The sequence below is a fragment of the Colobus angolensis genome, unplaced genomic scaffold, assembly GCF_000951035.1.
Source record: "Colobus angolensis palliatus isolate OR3802 unplaced genomic scaffold, Cang.pa_1.0 Scaffold194, whole genome shotgun sequence".
Lineage (NCBI taxonomy): Eukaryota > Metazoa > Chordata > Mammalia > Primates > Cercopithecidae > Colobus > Colobus angolensis.
This window is the reverse complement of record NW_012115088.1, coordinates 1,997,103-2,017,263: the sequence shown is the minus strand read 5'-3', so window position 1 is coordinate 2,017,263 and position 20,161 is coordinate 1,997,103. Positions and strand designations below refer to the sequence as shown.

General features: G+C 40.3%; 1 protein-coding gene across 1 annotated transcript in view; it reads left to right on the top strand.

Annotated features, from left to right (window-relative positions):
• CPA6 (carboxypeptidase A6) overlaps positions 1-16,576 on the top strand; it is a 320,457-nt gene extending 303,881 nt beyond the window's left edge. Inside the window, exons 9-11 of the mRNA XM_011940914.1 lie at positions 4,219-4,421; positions 10,308-10,392; positions 16,058-16,576. Of these exons, the coding sequence (XP_011796304.1) occupies positions 4,219-4,421; positions 10,308-10,392; positions 16,058-16,245 (476 nt within the window). The 3' untranslated portion in view covers positions 16,246-16,576. The remainder of the gene's footprint in view (positions 1-4,218; positions 4,422-10,307; positions 10,393-16,057) is intronic.
• Positions 16,577-20,161: the final 3,585 nt, after the last annotated feature.

Below are 20,161 nucleotides of genomic sequence, written 5' to 3'. Positions count from 1 at the left end.
TGGTCTCAAACTCCTGACCTCAAGTGATCCACCCACCTCAGCCTCCCAAAGTGTTGTGATTACAGGCGTGAGCCACCAAACCTGGCATGTCTTTCTATAAGTGATACATGGCTGGAATGCATCCACAAACCAAGAAATACCAAGGATTGCCAAGAACCACCAGAAGCTAGGAAGAGGCTTCTGTAGATAGGAAGGATTCTTCTGTAGATAATTCAGAAGGTGGATGGCCCTGCTGACACCTTGATTTCAGACTTTTAGCCTCAAGAACTGTAAGAGAATAAATTTCTGTTATTTTAAGTGGCTTACTTTGTAGTAATGTGTTATGGCAGCCTTAGGAAACTAATACAAATACCAAGGCTGCCACAGTACTAAAAGTAGACATCTGGTATATCTACTTACACCACATGTTTTTCTATGGATCTTCTTTATTTTTCTGTATGAAAACATCAGTCCAGGCACTGTGACTCATGCCTGTAATCTCAATATTTTGGGAATCCAGGGTGGAAGGATTGCTTGAGCTCAGGAATTCAACACCAGCCTGGGCAACATAGCAAGACCTCATCTCTATTAAAAATAAAGTTTAAATCATTTTCTACAGGATTGGAGATAAAAAATAAATAAAATAAAATCAGTCATTTGATCAATTAGTTCACCTATTAGCATTCTTCATAATCACTGTTACTTTAAGACTTATTTCTGCCGTCTTAATTCCTGTATTCCTGTTCTCTGTTTTCCAGAGTTTCTTTTCTTTCTTTTTTTTTGAGATGGAGTCTCGTTCTTGTCACCCAGGCTGGAGTGCGATGGTGTGATCTCAGTTCACTTAAACCTCTGCCTCCCGGGTTCAAGTGATTCTTCTGCCTTAGCCTTCCAAGTAACTTGGGTTACACACATGCACCACCACACCTGGCTAATTTTTTTGTATTTTTAGAAGAAATGGGGTTTCACCATGTTGACCAGGCAGGTCTCAAGCTCCTTACCTCAGGTGATCCACCCGCCCTGGCTCCCGAAGTGCTGGGATTACACGCGTGAGCCACCACACTCAGCCTCTTTTCTTTTAAGACACAGGGTATTGCTCTGTCACCCAGACTAGAGTGCAATGTCACCATCACAACTCACTATAACTTCAAACTCCTGGGCTCAGGCGATCCTGCCTCTGCCTTTCAAGTAACTAGGACTACAGGTGTGTGCCACCATACCTGGCTAACTTTTTTTAATTTTTGTAGAGATGAGATCTCACTATGTTGGCCAGGCTGGTCTCAAACTCCTGGTCTCAAGCAGTCCTCCAACCTTAGCCTCCCAAAGTGCTGGGATTAAGGTGTAAGCCATTGCAGCTGGCCCTGTTTCTTCTTTTTTCTTTTTTCCTTCTTTACTACTTTCAATTAAATGGTTCAAAGTTAATTCCATTAGTTATGAAGTCTGTGTTCTATTTTTCTTATTCTGGTGGTTATTCCTAATTTAATACCCATACTTAGGTTTGTTTTCTTCCATCAATTTCTAAATTTAATCAGTATCTATATCTCCTTTTCAAAACAGACCAACAATTTAGCATGCTTTTGCCTTTCCTGCCCACCCACCTCTTTATTTTTCCATCAATTTGTTGTTTCCTAGAATTTGATACCTAGATCATTATACTTTCCACCCTTCCACCCTTTCGCTATTGCTTATTTAGATAGCAAATGTTACTAAGCTACTTATTAACCTGCAATTATCATATCAAATAGGCTCTCTGGAGTTACTCATTATTTTGTTGGAATACTTTCTTCAGGGGTGTTTTCAAAGTATGTCAGTGTATGGTATATTCTTTTGAGGCCTTTTAGATGCTAGGGAACATTGTTATTTCACTCTCACATTGCAGTGAGAATCCAGCTAGATATAGAAGCCTAGATTCAAAATTCCTTTTTAATAAATACATTGGATTTATTACTCTAATGTTGCTGTTGAAAAGTCAAATGTGAATGGAATTCTTGTTCCTTTCTAAATGACTTGCTTTTTCTCTCTAGAATTGTTTTCTTTTCTTAAATTGCACTATAATTTGTCAAAGTGTTGATATTTTCCTCTCTATCTCTTTTGTTTGGTGCACAATAAGTCTGTTCAATCTTTCCTTAATTGTGGAGACATTTTTAGCTGGGCATGGTGGCTCATGCCTGTAATCCCAGCACTTTCGGGGGCCAAGGCGGGCAGATCACTTGAGGTCAGGAGTTCAAGACCAGCCTGGCCAGCATGGTGAAACCCCGTCTCTACCAAAAATACAAAAACTAGCCAGGTGTGGTGGCAGGCACCTGTAATCTCAGGTACTCAGGAGGCTGAGGCAAGAGAATCACTTGAACCCAAGGAGGCAGAGAGTTTGCAGTGAGCTGAGATTGTACCACTGCGTGCCAGCCTGAGTGACAAAGCGAGACTCCATCCCCCCCCAAAAAAAAATTGTGGAGAAATTTTAATTTGCAGTTATTCAAATATTTAACTTTATTTTTTCCTTTCATTCTAGGGCTCCCGTTAATCACATATTGATATTTATTTTATTTTTCATGCCCTTTCATTTTTCTCTCATTTTTCTTATTCTTTACTCTTCCCGATGCCTTCTGGGAATGTTTCAAACCACTCTCCATCTCATTAATTCATTCATCAACTGTATTCATTCAACCCTGAATTAAATTGTTTGTTTCTACTATATCTGATTGGTCCTTTTTTTATAACTCCTTGTCCCTATTTGTTTCCAGTGCCCTCCTACATGCCCTTGAGAGTGTTTATTAGGATTATTGTAAATTCTTGTTTTCTCTGGCTCATCAGTTCTGCTCCCTCCAGAACTAGTTGTTTAGTTTGTGATCTTGCCTTTCCAGTGCTTTAGGTCTGTATTCCACAGATCTCTCTATTTTTTCCATTCCCTCCAGAGTATCAGCTATAGTATTTTTTGTTTTGTTTTGTTTTGAGACGGAGTCTTACTCTGTAGCCCAGGCTGGAGTGCAGTGGCGCAAGCTCCGCTCACTGAGAGCTCCGCCTCCTGGGTTCACACCATTCTCCTGCCTCAGCCTCCCGAGTAGCTGGGACTACAGGTGCCCGCCACCACGCCCGACTAATTTTTTTGTATTTTTAGTAGAGACGGAGTTTCGCCATGTTAGCCAGGATGGTCTCCTGACCTTGTGATCCACCCGCCTCGGCCTCCCAAAGTGCTGGGATTACAAGCCTAAGCCACCACACTCTGCCCAGCTATAGTTTTTATGTTACATTCTGAGTTCCACCTATAGCCCACTTGCTTCTGAGGCATCTCCAGGATGAGATTCAAAGGAGGAAAACCCCAATTGCTGTAAGTTCCCCATCTTGACTCTTGTCTTCACTGCAGCATAAGCTACACTTATGGTCCTCAAGATTTAGCCCAATTTGACTGGGCTGTCTTTTTATGTTCAGTAGAATTTGACTACATCACAGAACCACCAAACATTTTCTACTAGTTTGTGGAGAGAATTATCATTTTCTAGAGGTAGGGAAGAGACATCAGTGGCCTCATATGGCAAATAACTATGGAAAATGTAATTATTTCCAAATTTTCTTAGAACCATAATACTTTGTGATTGTTCTAGTGATTCTTATTTTCCTTCTTTCCTTCCTTAAACCTCTTAAGTATATGCTATATAATTTGATTTTTAATTCAAAAGTTATTAAAATTTTGTTTTGAAGATTTCATAACTAAACTCTAACCAAGATAACTAACAAAGCCTCCTGGTTTTACAAAACTAGTTTGGATAGTGCTATTCTAAAAGTATAATAGAAATTGGTGAAATTATTTCTGGCCTGTCTTTATGTTCTTGCTATATCAGTATTTGTATCTTATCAGATACCTTTACATATGTCTAGCCTTTTCTTTCTAACTGACATTAACTTATTCAACAAATATTTGTTGAACACTTGCTGTACTATTTTTCAAGCTGCTAGGTGCAGCTAGAAGTGACAGCTGGTAGAGCGATTTCTTTAGAGTAGTTTGTGCAGGTTCAAACTTGAAAAATCAGTACCTGGTTTCCATTCAGGCCCTCCTATTGTGCATGGGAACTTGAATCACCTTGGAACTTTTGTATTGATTTCCATAAATGAGAAGTTAGATGAATTGCTTAATAATACCATATGTTTGCAGAAATAAAAGAAAAATCACAGCTTAACAGTGCTGATTTGTGTTTCTTGTTTCTTCCCTGCCTACTTCCTTACCCCATTTTCTTTTCTGACTTGCAGATGAAGGAGCTTCTATGCACCCTTGTGATGATACATACTGTGGCCCTTTTCCAGAATCTGAGCCGGAAGTGAAGGCTGTAGCTAACTTCCTTCGAAAACACAGAAAGCACATTAGGGCTTATCTCTCCTTTCATGCATATGCTCAGATGTTGCTGTATCCCTATTCTTACAAATATGCAACAATTCCCAATTTTAGCTGTGTGGTAAGTATTTGACCCTGTGCATGTGCATCAGGCTTCATGCTGCTTTTCTGAAGCTAAGATGGTTCTAAGTACTAATGATGATGGCAAACAAATGTTTGTGTTATCCTAATAAGTATTTTACATGTATTGATTCATTTATTCTTCATAACAATCATATGAGGCAGCTTTTATTATCCCCACTTTACAGATAAAGAAGCTAGAAGCTAAGAGATTAAGTAATTAGATGGAGAACACACAACTACTAAGTCTCATAGCCAGGATTCAGCTCCAACTCTAGTTCCATAGCGGTTGCTTTTAACCGTAGTGCTGCTTCTCAAATACAGTCCTTTCAAACCTATTTGTATTCTTACCGCAGGTTACACAGAAAAGGTCAGGGTGGATTTGATTAGTATCATAGCTCTGGTCATGTATGCAAGGCTGTAATTAATTTTATTGAGTAAACGATTGTTCATAAATTATAGATTGACTCTCATTAGTTAAAAGCAGGTTTTAATTTATAAGTGCTGTTTGCTTAATGCTACTAAGTCTTTGGGTATGTATCTGACAAGTTAGTACTTGTCTAACAGAATGAACAGACTTTCAGGCTTAAGATTACTTAAAAATGAAAAAGCAGAGTTTCTTTCTCTCCTTATATCAGAAACCCAACAAGCTATTCACTATGGGGCATCATTCATCACTAAGTGAGTCATTTCAGAGCCTATAGCATCTAAAAGCTTATGAAGTTCAAAAACCAAGAAAAACTAATATACAGTGCTAGAAGTCAGGTGGCACTTACCTTTGGGGAAAAAGGAAGGGGTACAGTGATTGAGAGGAAATTGGGTTGCTGCTGAAGTTCTATTCCTTGACCTGGGTGGTGGTTACATGAATGTGTTCAATTTGTGATCATTTGTTGAGCAATCAGCTCAAAAATGGTGTACTCTTCTACATGTATATTTTAGGGCTTTTTTGGCCTCTTGACACCAAATGTGTAATGTCTTTTTCCAGCACCACTTCTCCAACACCACTTGGGTGTCCAACAATTCAATTCCATTTGGTCACTCACTACCCAGAGTTAGCATCAGACTCCACAGGTTTAAGGACTCAGTCCCACACGACTGCCCTCACTTCAGACACCAGTAGCAAGCAGGGGGTTCCCAAGTTAACCACATTCCTGTCTGACTTGGCTGCAGAGTTGCAGGTTCCTACCAGCCCACCTCTCGTTTGATAATTCACTAGAATGACTCACAGAGCTCAGGAAAGAGCTTTACATACTATCACCTGTTTATTTAAGATACACAATTGGCTGGATACAGTGGCTCACTCCTATAATCCCAGTACTTTGGGAGGCCCAGGCAGGTGTATCATTTGAGCCCAGACATTTGAGACCAGCCTGTACAACATGGTGAGACTCCCATCTCTACAAAAAAATTAAAAATTAGCCAGGCATGGTGATGGCACATACCTGTGGTCCCAGCTACTCAGGAGGCTGGAACAGGAGGATCACTTGAGCTCAGGAGGTTAGGGCTGCAGTGAGTCATGTTCATGCCACTGCCCTGCAGCCAGGGAGACAGAGTGAGACCCTGTCTTATCAATCCATCAATCACACAACTCAGGAACCGCCAACTGGAAGAGATGCATAAGGCAAGGTACAGGGGAAGGGGCTGAAGGCTTCCGTGCCTTCTCTAGGTGCATCAACCTCCCAGCACATCCAGTGCTCATTAACCCAAACGCTCTCCAAACCCTGCTGTTTAGGGGTATTCATGGCGATTTCATTATAGAGGTCTAATTGATTAAGTCATTAGCCATTGGAGTTTTTACTCAATCTCTGGCCCCTCTCTTCTCCTCAGAGGGTGAAGGATGGAGCTAAAAGTTACAACTCTCTAATCACAAAGTTTGGTCTTTCTGGCAGCACCCTGCATCCTGAAGCTACTTAGGGGCCTCTAGCCACAAGTCATCTCATTACCATCCAAAAGACACCCTTAGCACTCTGGAGATTCCAGGAGTTTTTAGAAACTGTGTGCCAAGAACCAGGGACAAGGACCAAATATTTATTTTTTTATTATACCACAATATTATACTTGAATTTAAAATTTTATTGAAGAGAATCATTCCCTTTCTCCCTACACCTTAAACTCCAAATCCTGCACCAATTGCTTGGGGTTTTAGGAATTTCTGATCTAGATGTCGAAGACTTTAGGAGGGCCTGGGGAAGACTTATTCTGTCCAAAAAGAGAATTTTGTTCTTGGCCTTCCAAGAATTCTGAGCAAATTCTCCCTCTTTAGAACTATTGTAAAAGTGATAATTATATTCTATACTGCTATTCTTTAGCTGCTCTGTGGGTCAAATATACTTTGTTTTTGTTGCTGCTGCTGCTATAGCTGTTGTTTTTGTTGACCTGGCATCCTAACAATTTGTATCACAGTATTCCTATAGGCAAATGTTCAACTTTTCTTACGTGGGCACTGTGTCTGTTTATATTCATACAACAGATGATGTGGACTACATAATATATAAAAATTATTGTATGAGGGCCGGGCACAGTGGCTGACACCTGTAATCCCAGCACTTTGGGAGGCCAAGCTGCCAGGAATTTGAGAGCAGCCTGGGCAACATGGTGAAACCCATCTCTAAAATAAAAAAATATAAAAATTAGCCGGGCCTGGTGGCAGACACCTGTAGTCTCAGCTACTTGGGAGGCTGAGGCAGGATAATCACTTGAACCTGGGAGGTGGAGATTTGCAGTGAGCTGAGATAGCACCACTACATTCCAGCCTGGGCAACAGAGTAAGACTCCATCTGAAAAAAAAAAAAAAATTCTCATATGAGAATGTTCTTCATATTTTAAGTTTGTCTTCCCACTTTAAGTTAAGTCTATTTTCCTTTGTCTTGGATTAGAAGATGTGGCATAAAATAGATCATTAGTGCCTGTAATCCCAGCACTTTGGGAGGCCCAGGCTGGAGGATTGCTTGGGCCCAGGAGTTCAAGAATAGCCTGGTTAATGTAGTGAGACTTCATCTCTACAAAATATTTTTAAAAATTAGCCAGGCATAGCGGTGCATACCTGTAGTCCCAGCAACTCAAGAGGCAGAGGTGAGAGGATTGCTTGAGTCCAGGAGGCAGAGGTTACAGTAAGCTAAGGTTATGCTACTGCACTCCGGCCTGGGTGATAGAGTGAGACCCTGTCTCAAAGAAAGGAAAAAAAAAAAAAAAGGATGAATTTGCCTCCCCGTGGACATCTGGCAATGTCTAGAGACATGTTTCATTGGCACAACAGGGTTGGGGGATGCTACTGGCATCTCGCAGGTATAGGCCAAGGATGCTGCTAAACACCCTACAGTGCACAGGACAGAACCCACAGCAAAGAATTATTCAGTCTAAGACGTCAACAATGCCATTGTTGAGAAATCCTGGAGAGAGTTAATCATAAGCTTGGTCACTAAAATCATGATTATAATTCTCAGGAACTAGACAATCCCTGAATGTTAAGCAGAAACCATTAAATTTGATTGAAATTGTTTAAAAATATTCCATCAATATGTAAGATTCGGTATTTCTGGCAGTGTTTTTTAAGTCATTAAGTTGCTTTAAATATGGAAATATTTAAATAAAAATGTATACCATTATGGGAGGCCAAGGCAGGCAGATCACCTGAAGTCAGGAGTTTGAAACCAGCCTGGCCAACATGGTGAAACCCCATCTCTACTAAAAATACAAAAATTAGCCAGGCTTGGTCACGGGTACCTGTAATCCTAGCTACAGGATTAGCTGAGGCAGGAGAATTGCTTGAACCTGGCAGGCAGAGGTTGCAGTAAGCTGAGATCACACCATTTTACTCCAGCCTGGGCGACAAGAGCAAAACTCTGTCTAAAATATATATATTATATAATATATATATATGTACACACATATACACACACACACACACCATTTACTTAGCTGAAGCCCAATAACTGATGTCTAGGTACTTTTTGACAATTGGAAACAGGATAGAGTAGAGAAAAGAGAGATCACTTAAGTCAGTCCTTTCAAATAGGTGTCTAGCTGTGGCCCCCTGTAAAATAATTCTTTGAAAAAATGATGGAGTTTTGTTTTTGTGGAGAGATGACATCTAAACCCTAGTCAACATGCACCAGTACCCAAGTGGCAGAGGTGCAGTGAGCTCAAAAGGCTAAAACTGTGCCTCTCCTTCGTGTAAATAGGCAAAGTGATTTTTTTTTCTTAGATCTGTTTGCCCTTGGGTTTAGTCAGCCTAAATAATGAGAAGCAAGTTTCCCTCACTAGCAAAATGCAATAATCTTCTAAATGTAGAAATATCTGTCCTTGCCATGGAATATTGCTGAGACTATTGGAGAAGATGTTAAAATCTTAGAACAATCTCCATAAAGTTATTTAATTATGGTGTTTATATTCCTATTCTGTTGGCTCCCATGAGAAGAATGTCGTCATCAGTGAGATCAATAGTAAATAGTCTGCCAGCTTCTGGAGCCTGGTCCCTGAATATCCACAAACGGTGACATTTGCTGCAAATACTGCCTCATGCATTTCTGAGCTGAATGAGGACAGCAACCTGAAACTCAGTCCAGTACACACCACCATGTTGTCCAGAGTACTCCAATTTAAGTATTAAATTATTCATAAGCAAGTTGAAATGGGAGAGTTGTATTCTGGTTTCAACATACTTCTTTTCCTCTCACTTGTCATATAATACTTCTCTAACTCCTTGTTGAAACCAGTGTTTTTATACCATATTTAAAGGATAGTGAGTATCATTCCAGTTCATGTTAGAATATGCATATTTTAGTATTTTGGTTGTGTTGAATATTTTTCCTAATTTTTTCCATTGGTAGGAAAAGTTCCACCTTAGACTTTCTGCCTCTTAGCAGTACTTGTCTAACCTCTGTGGGAGGCATATGTAACCTTGTAAGTCATGAGCATTCTGAAGTTGTTTCCATTCCCAGTGAGGATAAGCACATAGCATAAGAGAAGTCATTCTTATTGAATTAAAGCGTTTCTTAATTGATTCAGGTGTGTTCTAAATACCTTGTACATACCCAGTGAAATGTATACTTATCTTAATACTCTTTCAGATTTATGCTTATTCAACATTCATATAAGAAATATTGATCAAGCATCTGTTGTATACAGGCATATTGCTAAGTACTGATTGTGAGCTATGACTGAGACTGACATGGTCCCTGCCCTGCCAAGTATTTTGTAACTTGTAGAAATAGGTGTCCCTGGCCGGGTGCAGTGACTCATGTCTGTAATACCAGCACTTTGGAAGGCCAAGATGGGCCGATCACAAGGCAAGGAGATCTAGACCATCCTGGCTAGCATGGTGAAACTCCATCTATACTAAGAATACAAAAAATTAGCCAGGCATGGTGGCACATGCCTGTAGTCCCAGCGACTCAGGAGGCTGAGGCAGGAGGATCACTTGAACCTGGGAGGCAGAGGTTGCAGTAAGCTGAAATTGCACCACTGCACTCCAGTCTGAGCGATAGAGCAAGACTCCATCTCAAAAAAAAAAAAAAAAAAAAAAGAAAGAAAGAAATAGGTGTCCTTGAACTGAAGAGAATAGAACACTAAGTCAGCCTTAGAAAATATGAGTACTTAGCTCAACCACTCTGCATACCCATTTAACCTTGCTGAGCCTTCCTTCTCTCAACTATAAAATAGAAATATTATTGATCACTGGTTTGTTGTGAGATCAATGAAATGATGTGCTCTAAAACATGTTGCAAAATGTAGCGTGTGACATAAGAGTAATATAATATTATTAATGAATGTAGATCTTAACCAATGAAGCCATCTATTGATGACCGATAAGGCTCAAACAACATAGCAGTGTATGTAAAAAGTTTCAATGCAACGATATATAAAATTTCTCCATTTTCCCTCATAGGAATCTGCAGCTTATAAAGCTGTGAATGCACTTCAGTCAGTATACGGGGTACGATACAGATATGGACCAGCCTCTACAACATTGTGTAAGTTTCCTGCATACATTGTGTTAGAATCCTCTCTCTTGAACCAATATCCTGTACCATGACTTCCTTTTAGAAGGGAGAAAGTGTGTTCTCCCTAAAGTAAAATTTTTGACTATCAAATTAGCTGAGGAAAATAGGAGTTTATATCTGATTAGTTTTACACAGCTTGACAGAAATCACCCTACCCATTTAAACAAATTCAAAGCAGAGAATATGCTAAGCATGCAGTAATGACTACAAACTCAATGGAGATCTTATGACAGTAGAACATACCAAAATGGGCTCCTGAAGCAATTCTAACTACTACAAGGGTGAAAACGGACCTTGGGAAGATAATGAAGTAAATGTTTCAGCCCTACAACTGCTTCCCTTTTACTCCTTTCTGCCACTGTTCTTGTTATGAAATGCTGTTTCTTATGTAGCACCTTCCATTGAATTATCCCTTAAAAGGTGATTTAAAAGTATTTCTTTTTTTACATGGAGAAAAATGTATAGTGGAGCCAGAGATCACTTCCAATCCCCCGTCACCTCCCATCTTTCATTCCAAGTAGGCCCCGCAGCTGGATCTAGAAACCAAATTGACACCACGCAGGTTAAACAAGAGAAAAGCATACAAATTTTATTACTTCTGTGTGTACAGGATCTTCACAACAGAGTGAAGTCCAAAGAGGTGGCCAAAGCAAGATGATTTTACACTTTTTGGACAAGGAACGATAAATTTGAGAATAGATAACAGGACAAAAAAAAATCTGGCTAAGGGCAGTAAATTTTCTAGGGAAATAGGAAATAAATAGGGGGTATGTAAAACCAATGGAAGATAGGGGTTACTTTGTTGAGTACATTTAGGCCCGCTACAGCCTTGAATTCCAAGTCTGTGGTGAGAATACCCTTCTTATAGTGAGAATATCCCTCCTAGAGGACTCTTTACTGTTTGCTGCGTGCAGGAAGAAACAAGTCGGCTTACCCTTTCTGTAACTACAATCTCCAATGTTTTCAACAATTAATATACCGATCTGGCTTATTTCAGGATGGCGTGTCCTTCCAAATGGGTATATGGCAAGAACTTAGACAAAGAATCATAATATATGCTTTTTTTTTTTTTTTTTTGAGACGGAGTCTCGCTCTGTCTCCCAGGCTGGAGTAGCTGGGACTACAGGCGCCCGCCATCTCGCCCAGCTAGTTTTTTGTAATTTTAGTAGAGACGGGGTTTCACCGTGGTCTCGATCTTCTGACCTTGTGATCCGCCCGCCTCGGCCTCCCAAAGTGCTGGGATTACAGGCGTGAGCCACCGCGTCCGGCCAGTTTTTGTATTTTTAGTAGAGACGGGGTTTCACCGTGTTAGCCAGGATGGTCTCGATCTCCTGACCTCGTGATCCGCCCGTCTCGGCCTCCCAAAGTGCTGGGATTACAGGCTTGAGCCACCGCGCCCGGCCAATATATGCATTCTAGTCCTAATTCTGCCAGGTCTGTCAACCAGGCCAAGGTATTTATTAATCCTGGGCCTCAGTTTCCACAACTGTAACAAGAATTGGATTCAGGGCCTTTTAAACTGTAAAATGTATTCACTATGTGACTTGGAAAATCTAGTGAGAAATCATTTATATATGAATGTGTATGCAAATGAAAGTAAACACGCACATGTTGTATGTATATGTGTAGGTAGTGACATCTGATTATGCTTCTGAGTAAAGTAGCAAAATTCTCCTTGACTTCTTTAATCTACCTATCATTGTATTCCTAATATTTTACCACTCACTTTCTTCAGCCTTCAGAGTAAACACTTGGTTTGTCAATTAACATTGACAAATAAGTTTATTCTAATAATGAGAATGTCAGGAGTATCAATAGTTTTATTTATTTTTTCAAAGTCCATGTTCATTGGTCTCATGTTGACCTTTTTAAAACTGTTTTTCAGTGGCCACCTTGAAAGGGAAAAAAACTGTATTTAAAAATCATATTACCAATTAATGCCAACATAATATATATAAACAATTTTTAAACATTAATTTTTTTTTTGATCTTACTGTTTACCTTTTCAACTTTGTATAGAGGCACAGTCAGAGTATTATATTTACTGAGAACAATCTATTACCATAGGAATGAGGTAGTTGGCCAGGTTCTGTGGCTCATGCCTGTAATCCTAGCACTTTGGAAGGCCAAAGCGGGTGCATCATCTGAGGTCAGGAGTTCGAGACCAGCCTGGTCAACATGGCAAAACCCCTTCTCTACTAAAAAGACAAAAATTAACTGGGCATGGAGGCATATGCCTGTAATCCCAGCTACACAGTTGGCTGAGGCGGGAGAATCACTTGAACCAGGGAAGCAGAGGTAGGGGGCACCTGTAATCACAGCTAATTGGGAGGCTGAGGCAGGAGAATCTCTTGAACCCCAGGAGCAGAGATTGCAGTGAGCCAAGATGGTGCCATTGCGCTCCAGCCTGAGTGACAGAGCGAGACTCCGTTTCCAAAAAAAAAAAAAGAAATGAGGCTGTCACATCACCATGATGTAACTGTTGGCACATATTGTCTCTGACTTGGCTACTATGACTACTATTTGTAGTTCCAATGTACCCTAACCAGAGGGACACTGAAGCCACAGCCTCTTTTCTGTCCTTAACTGAAGCAAAGGGAATCTGAGAAACAGTCATTTTAATTGTCATCTTTATATAATAATTCCATCTCTGGCCTGGCACGGTGGCTCACGCCTATAATCCCAGCACTTTGGAAGGTCGAGGTGGGTGGATCACCTGAGCAGGAGTTCAAGACCAGCCTGGCCAACGTGGTGAAACCCTGTCTCTACTAAAAATACAAAAAATTAGCTTGGCATGGTGAGGAGCACCTGTAATCCCAGCTACTCAGTTGACTGAGGCAGGAAAATCACTTGAACCAGGGGGACAGAGGTTGCAGTGAGTCAAGATCGCACCACTGCACTCTAACCTGAGTGACAGAGGGAGAATCTGGCTCAAGAAAAAATAACAATAATAATAATAATTCTGTCTCTAACTTGTCCTAGGAAAAATAGCATAAAAGCAATATTTTTTGAGTAAATGACCATGCTTTGAAAATTTAATGATAATAATAATAGGATTATCTCAAGCTAAATTATATAAATTTCAGGAAAAATGTATACAAAGATTTTTTCCATGAAACATTTATCATTTAATGAATTAGTATTAAAAGCCTGTTAGACTAAAAACTACATATGCACTTGGGGGTATAAAGAGACAAATAATAACAGTTAATGTATCTTGAGTACTTTCAAGTGATTTATTACTTTATTTAATTTTCCCAACAACCCTATGCTATGCAGGTACTGTATTATCATCAGTCTCTTTTTCAAAAAGGGAAACTGAGGCACAGAGAAGTTACCCACTATGTGGTGGGATCAGATACAGCCCAGGCTGCAGGCTACGTCTAGTTCCCTGCTTTCAACTCTGTGCTGAAAAGCTAAAGAGTGTGAGGTCACAGGAGCCAGAAGGAGAGAGTAGCCAGAGGGCTTGTCCGCTGTGTTAAAGGCTGTGGAGACACTGAAAGTGGGATCTGAGGGGAAAACAAAAAAACAGAAAAAGAGGCCAGACCTGCGGTCATTGGTAATCTTCAAAAAGAAAGTTTAATACACGGGTAGAGGCAATAGCCAGATTGAAAGTGGCTGAGGATGTAGACACAGTATATGTAGGTTCTCCCTCGGGTTCTAAAGCAAAAGAAAGAGGAAAAAGAAGAGGGTAACCAAGGGCATATGGTAGGGTAATGTGAAGGAAGTGCTGTAGGAAAGGGGTCCTTGAGTACTCGGACCAATGCAGATGCATAATTAATAACACAAAGTCATGGAGAAGGGCCTTTTACTACCAGAGTCGACAATAACCAACAGTATCAAGGGATGACACATGTGAAAGACAGGGAGCATTTCTTCCTCTGAGCTCAAAGGGGGAAAGTCAGAGGGCTCTAATGTCAGTAGAGGAGGCAATGGGGCAATCATCTACAGCTGCAGTCCCCAACCTTTTTGGCACCAGGGACTGGTTTCATAGAAGACAATTATTCCACGGACAGGGGTGGGGTGGGGGAGGGATGGTTTTGGTATGATTCAAGTGCATTACATTTATTGCACACTTTATTTCCATTATTATTACATTGTAATATATAATGAAATAATTATATAATTCACCATAATGTAGAATCACTGGGAGCTCTGAGCTTGTTTTCCTCCAACTGGACGGTCCCATATAGGGGTGATGGGAGACAGTGACAGATCGTCAGGCATAAGATTCTTAAAAGGAGCACACAACCTAGATCCCTCACATGTGCAGTTCAGGATAGGGCTCATGCTCTTATGAGAATCTAATGCTGCCACTGATCTGACAAGAGGCAGAGCTCAGGCAGTAATGCAAGTGATAGTGAGTGGCTGTAAATACAGGTGAAGCTTCACTGGCTCACCCACCACTCACCTCCCACTGTGCAGCCCAAGTTCTAACAGGCCACGGACCAGGACCAGTGCATGGAACTTATAGAGCATGCCAGTACTGGTCTGTGGCCTGGGGGTTGGGGACCCCTGATCTAGAGTAGTGGGGACAGTGTAGAGTGAAGATGAGAAGAGGATGGGAAAGTTTCAGTAAACGAACTAGAAAAGGAACCTAGAGCAGCATGGGGGCAGAAAGAGACTTCAGTAATGAGGTAGTGTGACTTTATAGGATCTCTGCTCAGCAAAGACTTTCTCTAGCTCCCTCACCTAGCAGAAGCAGAGAAACTGGGCCAGGGATTGAGGATGAGCCAAACAAAGGCAGAAAAAGGACAGGAATCAGGCATGTTGAGGGTCTGGAGAGAAATTCAGTGAAATAATTGACCATGGCCAACTAGAGAATCTACAAGAAAACAGAGAGGAATCTGGAAACTACCAATCTAAGTAAAGGCACAGAATAGGTTAGGCCGGAGTGGAAACACAGGGAGGTGGAAGAAATAAGGAGGTTTTCTGGGGCCTGGAGCAGTGGCTCACACCTGTAATCCCAGCACTTCGGGAGGCCAAGGCAGGAGGATCAGTTGAGCCCAGGAGTTCAAGACCAACGTGGCCAACATGGTAAAACCTTGTCTCTACTACAAATACAAAAATTAGCTGGGCATGGTGGTGAGTTCCTGTAATCCCAGATACTTGGGAGGCTGAGGCAGGATAATCACTTGAACCCAGGAAGCAGAGGTTGCAGTGAGCCAAGATGGTGACGCTGCACTCCAGCCTGGGTGACAGAGTGAGACTCCATCTCAAAAAAAAAAAAAAAAAGGACGTTTCTGGGAACACAATTTCAGTATTCTAGACATTGAAGTAGAGAAGAACTGAGTGATAACTAAAAACAAAAAGAGTTCCCAGTATAGGTTGTTTATAGGTGAATAAAGTGGGGATGAACATAAACATTTTTGGAATTGAGGTTGAGAAATTTTAAGGTCTTCATGCTGGTAAGGCATTCACACGTAGACTGGATCCTTAAAGATGGTTGAAGGGATGATTTATAAGTTCCATGCACCAGATGCCAAAGAACTCCTGTTAAATCATTCTTATTAAAACAGTGTTTAATTGGAAGGATTTAGTAAAGCTTAATAAGCAGATACTATACAGTATATACATTTAGAAAATTATATGAACTCTTTAGTGAGGCTGATCTTTTTTATGTTTTAACTTTTAGATGTAAGCTCTGGTAGCTCAATGGATTGGGCCTACAAAAATGGAATACCTTATGCATTTGCTTTCGAACTGCGTGACACTGGGCATTTTGGATTTTTACTTCCAGAGATGCTCATCAAACCCACCTGTACAGAAACTATGCTGGCTGTGAAAAATATCACAATGCACCTGCTAAAGAAATGTCCCTGAGACAGCCCAAGGTTTAGGTCAACTGCCATAGGATTCTGAGCAAGGCCTACCTGGCCCTGGATAGAAACTGTTTTCAAAGAGAAGGGCAGCTGCTTAGAGCGAACATATCTATGGACTTTAAAAAGACCCCACGCAATTTGACTTTGTGGCAATAGAAAACAGAAAAAATAGGGTATAGCCTAGTTTATTATAAGAAAAAGTATCCATTTTTCTATCCCTTTAGAGTCTTATTTGATTATGGTGGGAGGGAATGTTTTCAAATTTCCCATTTCTCAAGAAATGTACAAATTAATTGAGGATTTCCCTTCAATAAATTTCATGTTCTCAATTAAGATCTAGGCTAGTAATGATGTTTAATTACTTGGTTCTCATTGGAAATGGAAAATTATGAAATGGAAAAAGCCAACTATGTTTCTTAATATAATAAACATAGGCCGGGAGCAGTGGCTCACGCCTGTAATCCCAGCAATTTGGGCTGAGGCGGGCAGATGACAAGGTCAAGAGATCAGGACCATCCTGGCCAACATGGTGAAACCCCGTCTCTACTAAAAATACAAAAATTAGCTGGGCATGGTGGCGCTTGCCTGTAGTCTCAGCTACTTGGGAAACTGAGGCAGGAGATTCGCTTGAACCCAGGAGGCGGAGGCTGCAGTGAGCTGAGATCGCATGACAGAGTGATACTCCATCTCATATATATATATAACATAAAATTTATTAGAACCTTAGGCCGGGCGCGGTGGCTCAAGCCTGTAATCCCAGCACTTTGGGAGGCCGAGACGGGCGGATCACGAGGTCAGGAGATCGAGACCATCCTGGCTAACACGGTGAAACCCCGTCTCTACTAAAAATACAAAAACTAGCCGGGCGAGGTGGCGGGCGCCTGTAGTCCCAGCTACTCCAGAGGCTGAGGCAGGAGAATGGCGTAAACCCGGGAGGCGGAGCTTGCAGTGAGCTGAGATCTGGCCACTGCACTCCAGTCCAGGCAACAGAGCGAGACTCCGCCTCAAAAAAAAAAAAAAAAAAAAAAAAATTTATTAGAACCTTAGATTATTCACATCTTCATTTCCTTGGTATTAGGTGCACCATATATGAATAAAAATATAGCAAGATAGAGCAATATATGTTTAGACTCTGAGAATGCCATTAAAAAAATAATTAAACATTAATTGAAGTGCAGGCACAGAATTAAGAGCTTTACACTAATCATCTCACTTATTCCCCACAATAGTACAATACTATGAGGTATAAACTATCCTCATTTTTCAATTGAGGAAATTGAGGCTTAGAAATATATTTAAAATCATGGACTTCCATTTCTAGGGCAATGACAAGATAGGTATCTGGACTGCTGGAAATAGCTAAAACTTCTAGACAAAATATCATATTTTAGACCAGGCACAGTGGCTCATACCTATGATCCCAACACTTTGGGAGGCCAAGGTGGGAAGATCACTTGAGCCCAGGAATTCAAGATCAGCCTGGGCAACATGGTGAAACCCCATCACTACACGATATAGAAGAAAAAAATAAAATCAGTCAGGCATGCACATGCCTGCAGTCCCAGCTACCTGGGAGGCTGAGGTGGGAGGATCACTTGAACCTGGAGAGGCTGAGGCTGCAGTGAGTTATGATTGCACCATTGCACTCCAGCCTGGGCAACAGAGTGAGACCCTGTCTCAAAAAAAAAAAAAAGGAAGAAAAAATATATATAATTTTTTAAAAATCATCTTAAAGTTATCAGACAAAAAAGAAAATCCACACCAGCCAGCTATCGAGTGAAAAAATCTAGAAAGGCAAGTGCACCACTGTTATCCTGAGAGTGTTTGTCAAACCAGCTGAGTGTGGGCATTTTGAGGAACGGAGCCAGAGAGCCAAGCCCAGGGCTACTGCAAGTTGGGAAGTCTAATAGATTCTTCTTCTACCAGAATTCTGGGATTCCAAAGAATGATAACTTCAGTGTAAGGGTAAATTAGAAATAAGCCTCCATAGTACTTCTAATGGGCCACAAGAAAAATTGACCATTTCAAATTTTGGCAAGAGTGGAGAAGAGAGAAATTGCCACTGAGAATTTGGAACCATGAGGCAGCCTCACACAAGTTTGTGGTCCAAAATCAGACTATCTAAATGGTCTGATAAACCTCTAGCCAAGAATTTAATTCAGTTTAATCCCAGACTGGCAATATCCCCCAAGCATTTGGTACAAGCAAATACAAATCCTCTTAGAGGATTTGCCTGACCAGAGCATATCATGAACACCAGGATAAAGAGATGAGCCTAAAAACTTCTAGGGTGTTGGGGGGTGGGGGACACAGACAACATAATGAGGACTAGAGTAGCCTGCAGCTGCTCAACAGCACCATTATAGCTGAAAGGCAATGGAGAAATGCCTTCAGAGTTTTTGAGGAAAAATTAGACCAAAAAAAAAATCTAAACTTAGAAAAATTGTCATTGAATTGTAAGGGTAGAATCTCAACATTTTCATAGAAGTGAGGCCCTAAGTTACTTACCTTTCTCAGGAAAACCCTGGAGAATGTGATCTACCAAAAAGAGGGAGTATGGCAAGAGAAAGACAAAGGATTTAGGAACACAGGGAAACCAATAAAAACATCTGAAGATCGTGGTGAACGGATCTACAGGTAGTAGCTATATGTCAAACTTACAGAACAACTAACTTGGGGTAGGAGGAGGAGAACTGAAGACTTCAGATGAAGTTCTTCAAGATAAATATGCAACAGATAGAACATTTAAACATGTTCAAAGGCCATTTTTACTTACATTAGAGAACCATGGTATGAATGAGTAATAAAAGCACACAAAACCAAGCAAATAAAAAAATGTATTTATTAACTAGTGGAAACAATGAGTTATACAAGAGAAGAAATAGAATCATGATATACTCTGTGACTTAGCTATAAATAATACTTATATAATCAAAATAATATTAGCCCTAGATATTAATTTAACCAAAAATTATGATATAAATATATCAGAAGGATAGGAGGAACTGAAATGTATGCAAGAATGCAGGAAGAGGAGGTATAGGAGGGTAAATCCTCATCTTCCATAGAAGGAAGTCAATAGACAAAAAAAAAAAAGGAAGTCAATGGACAAAAAGACTAAAAAATCAGGAAGTATCTATATATGTATGTTATTTAGAAATAAGAAAGAAAATACTAGAAGAAATAACTAAAAAGATTTAAAATACCAGGCAATGAGAGGGAATAAGTAAGGAGTAAATAATTGTAATTAGTAAGATGAGATGAAACAAAATACTTGTTTTAAGTATTAGCCTTACCATATTATTTAACTTTTTTGTAATATTGTTTTTATTTTGTAATATTGATATATACATACCAAAGAGTATATTCCTTTCAAAGGAAAATAATTTTTAAAAACCAGCTCCCAACAACTCAGTACTCAATTGTTCTGATGTTTATAAAATATATCAAAATTAAATTGAAAAGAAATATTAAGTGATACTATAGGCGGAGTGCTTAGCACAGAAACTAGAATATTGTAGTCAGTATATCTTAGTTTGTCTATGTTTCATCAATCTTAGTTATCTTTTTTATTTTGTAGTCCTAGTTATATATCTGTAGGAATGGATCTCAGGCAGTTTTGAGGCTTGGTCCTGCTAAGGAGTACTACACCTGGGAATTTAAACTTCAATTCATTCCATCTGTGGAATTCATCCTTCCATCTCAAATGATCTGGGGTGGGGGGTTGTATTATATTAGCTATTTCTACCAGTGTCATAGGCAAAAACCAAAATGTCCAGAACAATCCCGAGGGCTGGAGGCTTGTGAAGACCTTGAAGAATGGAAAGGTGCTGCTCCTCAATGGACCTGACCAGATGCACAGCAATTCAGCTAGTGCCTGGTGGCCTTCCGGGACACTTGATGTCAGGAGACTTTCC